Source organism: Cyprinus carpio, chromosome B22 (assembly GCF_018340385.1).
Source record: "Cyprinus carpio isolate SPL01 chromosome B22, ASM1834038v1, whole genome shotgun sequence".
Taxonomy (NCBI): domain Eukaryota; kingdom Metazoa; phylum Chordata; class Actinopteri; order Cypriniformes; family Cyprinidae; genus Cyprinus; species Cyprinus carpio.
Genome location: NC_056618.1, coordinates 4,062,105 through 4,068,971, shown reverse-complemented (window position 1 = coordinate 4,068,971; position 6,867 = coordinate 4,062,105). Strand labels below are relative to the sequence as shown.

The following is a 6,867-nucleotide window of genomic DNA, read 5'->3' as shown; positions in this document are numbered from 1 at the left end:
CATATTAGAATGATTTCTGAAGAGCCATGTGACACTTTATACTGGAGTTCTGATGATGAAAATTCAGCTTTGCATCACAGAAATAAATAATATTTTAAAGGATATTAAATATATGTGTAGACTATATTTACTTCATTCCTATTTGCTGCATTATATATATTCTATATCTATATATATTATATATAGCAAATAGGAATAAAGTAAATATAGCCTAAACTTAAATAAGACCATATTTCCCAACAAAAACACTTTTGAAAAGTGACTCTTCTGAGGTGATTTTACAATGCTTTGGATTTAAAACTGTGATCAAACTTGCTGTGAATATAGCATTTCTCGACATTATGACATAGCAAAGAGTGAACTGAACACTGTTTAATACAAAACGGTCAACTTACCTGTTTGCCATGACGTGTATTTACTTATTATTAAAGATTAAGTTATTTTAAGTTTGTGATGTCTTAATATCGTTTTCAAGACAACTGTCTGAGGCAAGTTATATTTCGCGTCGCGAAAGGACAAACAAACACAATACGAACACAGAGAGACTAGCACTTGCTTGTAGCCTCAGCGTCTATTTGTCTTCGTGACCCACTTTTAAACGAACCTGTCAACTTTGACTCGTTTGAACCGCTGTTGTATATTATTAGTCCTCAGAGATCAGATCAGATCAGCGCGCGCTTCCCGCCCTGCGCGTCACGTGAGCGCCGCGCTCTTATCGGATTAGCGTCGGTTAATCCGCGCGCACCAGCCGCTGTCTCGCGTGTCCGGTGTCTTCGTGCGGGAGGATTCTCAATGTTTTGAACGCAGACTCTCCGGTGAGTAACAACAACTATTATATAGCTTAATGAAAATAGAAATGTACTTATATTTATATAAAAGGTTAACCCTTTCGAAAATTAACCATGGTTTTCTTGCTGAAAACAAAACAATAGGACCATCACAGAAAATTCTAATGGATTCCACCACAGATACCATTAAACAATTCAAACCATCAATTTTTAACCATTAAAAAAATGTAAAATGGTTTTCTGTAGTGTGTTTTGAGACTATTTCATTAGGATTTATTGGTTTTAACAAGCTGGTGACCAATTACCAGTAGAGACCCACAGGGTCCATTAGTTTCCATTAAAACCAATACAAGTCCCTTTATAGCCAGTAAAACTTTGGGATGGTGTTATTTATTTATTACTATAAATAAAACCAAAAAATCATGGTTACTCTAGTTAAACCTTGGTAACCACAAATTAACCATGCTCTTGCTACACTAACCATAGTTACCGTGGTATTTATAGTAAAATTGTGGTAATACAAATGGTAATTAATACATTAAAAAAACATTTCCGTAATGTACATGTGCTATTAGGGACTTTATATTATTTATAATCAATCACTGGTTATTTGCATGTTTATTAGCAATAAATTAAATAAGTCTGTTTATTCCCTTGGACCACACTAAGTGGTACACTATATTGTTAGTACCATGATTACTGGACATGTAAGTGATTAAATAAAACTCTTTAGAATTCCATGTGCCAATATTGTATGTGAATATGGTATTAGTTACCATTAAATATATCAAAGTACTGTGGTATTAAATAAGATGCTATTATTGTACTATGGTGTCAAGCTGGTTGGCAGCTTGATTAAGTTTAATTATACTTAACATCATATTTTCATCTTCAAGAAATGGCTAAAAACACATTTGTTCTGCACAACCGTGTTTGTAGCAGGTTTGGAAAGGGTTAGCGGGTGTCTGTGGGGTTAAGCTGGACCCATGAGTCAGTCAGACGGGCTTAAGGAGTTTAAAATATTATGTAGTTCACCATATGGACTGTCTTACCGGTCTGCAGGTGTCCAGAAGATCATGACGGAGGAGCACGCGACAGGTGGTGCATGCCTGGCCCAATCAGGTACACCCAAAAACACCACTTCCAGAACTGAAAAACAGATTTCTATAATCTCAAAAAGCGATTTAACATCTCAATTTGCAGACCGTGGGATGACTGCTGGAGCAGAGGGTGGGGCTGATGTCACAAAGGAGGCGTGGCCTGCACAACCACGCCCTTTATCACATGACCGGGTCACACTAGTAGTGGATGGGACTCATTTTGTGGTGGATCCCGCAGTATTCACAGCTTACCCGGATACAGTGCTTGGGAGGTACTGAACACAATCATTTAAAGAAATAGTTTGGACAAAAAAGAACATTCACCCGCAGGCCGTCTGAGATCAGGATGAGTTTGTACATTCATCAAATCCAGAGAAATGTAGCATTGCATCATTGTCTCAACAGTGGATGCTCTGCAGTGAATGGGTGCCGTCAGAATGAGAGTCCAAACAGCTGATAAAAACATCACAATAATCCACAAGTAATCCACAGCACTCCAGTCCATCTGTTAACATCTAAAAAAAATAAAAACTTAAACAAATAAAACATCTACAAAATTATAAATAAATAACAAAGAAAAAAATCAACCCTCACATCAAAATACAGCCACGAAAAAGTGCATCTCTCACATCAAAATCCAGCCACAGATTTGTTTAGAGCCGTTTAAACGCTGCTTGATCTGTGCAGATTTCTCTCCTGATTCAGACCAGAAACCTTTTTCACTGGAGGAAGTGTTATTATGGATTATGGACTCTATGTATTTGAGTTAAAAAACGTCTTAATGCTAGATTTGTTTCAGCTTTTGTCTTCTACAGATGTTCACTGATGGACTGGAGTGATGTGGGATTACTTGTGGATTATTGTGATGTTTTTATCAGCTGTTTGGACTCTCATTCTGACGGCACCCATTGATCCATTGTTGAAACACTGATGCAATGATACATTTCTCCAAATCTGATGAAGAAACAAACTCATCTTAATCTCGGCTGGACTGAGGGTAGCTACATTTTCAGCAAATTGTCATTTTTGGCCGAATTATTCTCTAAATCATACCTAATGCGGTGTGTTTCCTCAGAATGTTCGGTCGAGCGCGTCAGCACAGTTTCACGCGACCAAACGCTAAAGGTGAATATGAAATCGCAGAAGGCATCGGTGCCAGTATCTTCAGAGTAATACTGGTATGTATGATCACAAATTCCCTCTAGTTCACTGCCGGTTTGATTCTACGCAAACTTAACGCAACATCATCTCTCGTCCAGGATTATTACCGCGTCGGCGTGCTGCACTGTCCGGAAGGCTTGTCTTTGGCAGAACTGCGTGAAGCATGCGATTATCTGTGTATAAACTTCGACTACAGCACCGTCAGATGCCGAGACCTCAGTGAGTCAAAAAAACACACGTACATATGCCAAAAATAACTCAACACACGCTCAAACTCATTACCGTTCCGTCCAATCAGGAGCTCTCCTGCACGAGCTGTCCAATGACGGCGCTCGGCGGCAGTTCGAGGCCTTCCTGGAGGAGCTGTTGGTCCCGGCAATGGTTGCGAGCGCTCAGGAAGGAGAACGAGAGTGCCACATCGTGGTCCTCACGGACGATGATAACGTAGACTGGGATCATGACAACCCTCCGCCGATGGGAGAGGAAAACTCACAAAGTGAGCACACTGTTATTAGTGCAATGAACTGCAAATTAAATCGTGAAAACTCTAGATGCAAGCTGCGTCTGAACAATAATCGGCTAAACACATCTCTTCCATCTTCATTTGACTCTAAACTCTAGCGCTCTCTATTCAAATATCTCTAAGAAAACTAGGAGAAGGCACTGAATATAATAATTTTCAAATATAATTAATTACTTGTCTTGCGCCTCATTGAGAGCAGATGAAACAGTAATTATACAGAAATACTGTGATGACAGACTTTCCTTAGGCATTTCAGAATGACCAAAACAACAGTGATGCTGTGAACGAGATCAGTCTGCTGGTTAGTCAAATTTTTTCAGCGCACAATGGTGGAATTTATTCAGTAAATGTGTTTCCATTATAGTTTATGCACATTTTTTATTATCCGATAAAAAGTTTACCTACTCATTAAAAAACGTACATGCATTTTTAGAATTTATGTGCATCGCGTTTTTTATGCGCTATTCCAAAATGCACATTAAAAATAGGTGGATGGAAACATATTAAATGGAAAGATCATTTATTTGGCTTTCAGATGATGTATAAATCTCAAATTCCAAAAATTGACCCTTATGACTGGTTTTGTGCTCCAGGATCATATATTTGGTTTGAAACTTTCAAAAAAGTATGTTTTATATAGTATGAATGTATGTAATTCCGACTTTTCTCCTACTGTTTTTCGAATATTACGAATTCAGACGTGCTACTCTTTTGCCGTACTGCTATATAGTATAGTGGTAGACATATTCAGACATAGCGATGGTGTCAAAACAACTAAATATCAACAATAAGATGTGCTTTCTTGATCCTCAGTCCTCTACAGCACCAAACTCTACCGTTTCTTCAAGTTCATCGAGAACAGAGACGTCGCGAAAGCTCTGCTGAAAGAGCGAGGCCTGAAAAACATTCGCATCGGGATCGAGGGTAAACACACACAGATTCGAACATCGATACGATTCATTCAAACACACCACAAAACCTTATAGTGGTAGATTAGTGCCGTCCAGTTTTTCAAAAGCCTTTAAAAAGTCTTTGTTAAAGCATTATAAGCCTTGAACCAATCCAACCAGCTACATATAAGGCAAATCACAACAGTACAAACTTTTATTTGAAGCAAAAAAGTACTAGGAAATTGGACAAAAGGCAAAGACACTTGTTAACTTGAAAGAACTACAATCCCTTGAAGCATTGTGAATTATCATTGAATGAGAAATTTAAAACTATTAAAGATGTTGATTATGTCTAGAGAAACAATATATGTTATTGTAAAATATCCACACATTCATGCAAATATTTAAGTATTTTAAAAACTTTACGTTAATACATTAGACCAGTGGTGCATCATGGGAGTGGGTGGAGCTAAGGAGCTGCAATTTGCAGGCCACAGCTCTCTAATTGGTGGAATTTACTGCACAGCATCATGGGTAATGTAGTTTTCCACCACCAATTCTGCTGTTAAACACGATTATTTGAAAAACTAAGTTGTAGTCATGCAGGCTGAAAGCTTCCACAAAAGACAAAGGTACACGACTTTAAACTTAATGACTTTAATGAGCAAAAGAACTACAATCCCATGAAGAGCTGGAACAACACAACTGAATTAAAACAATGATAAATGTAATCATTTAAAGTTGTTGATTATAACCAGAGAAACTTATATTTTAAGTTTATCACAAAATATGCATAAATATATACATATATTTAAGTATTTTGAGAGCTTCATGGGAGTGGGCGGAGCTTAAGATCTCTTTTGGCAATTTGTGGAATTTTCTGCACAGCATCGTGGGTAATGTAGTTTTTCACCACCAATTCTACCACATGATTATTTAAAAAATAAGCTGTGAAAAATGAGGGCTTAAACAGAAGCATAAACCACTGATTAACAACCTCAACACACAAGTCTGTAAAGTTTTATCATTAGAACGGACAAAATGAATGAAGATTTACTTCCAGAACTCGACTCGACTCTATTGTGCGTCTCAGGATACCCCACCTGTAAGGAGAAGGTGAAGCGGCGTCCAGGTGGGAAATCCGAGGTCATCTACAGCTACGTCCAGCGTCCCTTCATCCAGCTGTCCTGGGAGAAAGAGGAAGGGAAGAGCAGACACGTGGACTTCCAGTGCGTCCGCAGCAGGAGCGTCCCCAACCTCATCGCCGTCATGGGGGAGGGGCCTATGCGGGCTGGGGCCACGCCCACTCCCCAGGTCGACGAGTTAGATCGGCTGAATGGCCCCGCCCCTCCTGGCCTCGACCAATGACTGATGGAACTAGAAACACTTGACTAGACCATAATAGAGCTCATGATGTCATAAGTATCCGCTCATTAATATTCAACATCTCATTTCATATTCATGACATAGACATTTCATATCGACTTGTTCGAGTTTTGACCCATTTCATCCACGTCACTGGTTCAGTGTGCTTAAAAGTACTTGAGATCTTTTCACCGTTGTGTCCTTGAGCAAGTTCTTGCCATTACTGCACTGCATTTGGCTTCGGATAAAACAATATTTGCATAATCAATAACCAATTAATCAAAAAACAGTCTCTTTTTCAGTGCTTTAGATTACTGAAGATCAGATGCATTGTTTTAGAATTCATTTTAGTGAGGATTTTGTCTGTCGGCGCCATCTAGTGTCAAGGTGATGGATAGAAAATAGTGTAAATATCATTTATAAAACACTTTTTAAACGTTTCCTTTGTTTTATATCATTTCTAAGTGGTTTTCAATAAAAGCATCTACACAAAAGTTTGGAATAATTTAGCTTTCTAAATGTTTTTCTCCTGTGTTTTGTCTTCTGCTCACCACGGCTGCATTTCTTGGATCAAAGAATACAATAAATCAGGAATGTCCTTCAGAAATCATTCTTATATGCTGATTTGCTGCTCAAAAAACATGAATAAATCAAACTTTTGACAGGTATAGTGACATAACTAGTTTTATATCTTATTTGCTGCTCAAAAAACATGAATAAATCAAACTTTTGACAGGTATAGTGACATAACTAGTTTTATATCTTTGTTAATTTACCCAAAAAATGTTTTAATAACTAAAAAAGTGAATTTAAAACCATGTACCATTTTTATTGCATTTAATTATAAACTATAAATGCACTTTTTGGACAAGAAGAAAAGATACTTAAGATACAAACACACACACACATTACAAAAACAGCTCTGCAGATACAATTAAAGATGGTTAAATATCAATATAAAAATATTTAATGATGCACTGCATGCAAGATGAGAAAAAATAAAGTATTTTCCAAGAAACTACTTTTGAAATGAAAGGTTT

At 37.6% G+C, this 6,867-nt stretch overlaps 1 protein-coding gene across 3 annotated transcripts; it reads left to right on the top strand.

The window, feature by feature from the left end:
• Positions 1–162: 162 nt before the first annotated feature.
• Positions 163–6,408, top strand: kctd20 (potassium channel tetramerization domain containing 20). Of its 3 annotated transcripts, XM_042749106.1 has the most exons (8): positions 166–815; positions 1,851–1,910; positions 1,992–2,160; positions 2,964–3,066; positions 3,148–3,268; positions 3,348–3,545; positions 4,386–4,496; positions 5,526–6,408. In XM_042749106.1, exons 2-8 carry the CDS (start codon positions 1,865–1,867, stop codon positions 5,828–5,830), a joined length of 1,053 nt encoding a protein of 350 aa, XP_042605040.1. In that variant the 5' UTR covers positions 166–815; positions 1,851–1,864; the 3' UTR covers positions 5,831–6,408. The 3 variants fall into 3 exon arrangements, with proteins under 3 accessions (XP_042605038.1, XP_042605040.1, XP_042605039.1); XM_042749104.1 differs by having other exon boundaries at positions 163–815; positions 1,851–2,160; XM_042749105.1 differs by having other exon boundaries at positions 1,851–2,160; positions 5,556–6,408.
• The last annotated feature ends 459 nt before the right edge of the window (positions 6,409–6,867 follow it).

Excerpts from the sequence above, each read along its gene's own strand:
- kctd20 (XM_042749104.1), top strand. The coding sequence starts at position 1,865 with ATGACGGAGGAGCACGCGACAGGTGGTGCATGCCTGGCCCAATCAGGT. Across the intron at positions 3,067-3,147 it reads GTATCTTCAGAGTAATACTG|GATTATTACCGCGTCGGCGT; the intron begins GTATGTATGATC and ends TCTCTCGTCCAG. Across the intron at positions 3,546-4,385 it reads GGGAGAGGAAAACTCACAAA|TCCTCTACAGCACCAAACTC; the intron begins GTGAGCACACTG and ends CTTGATCCTCAG.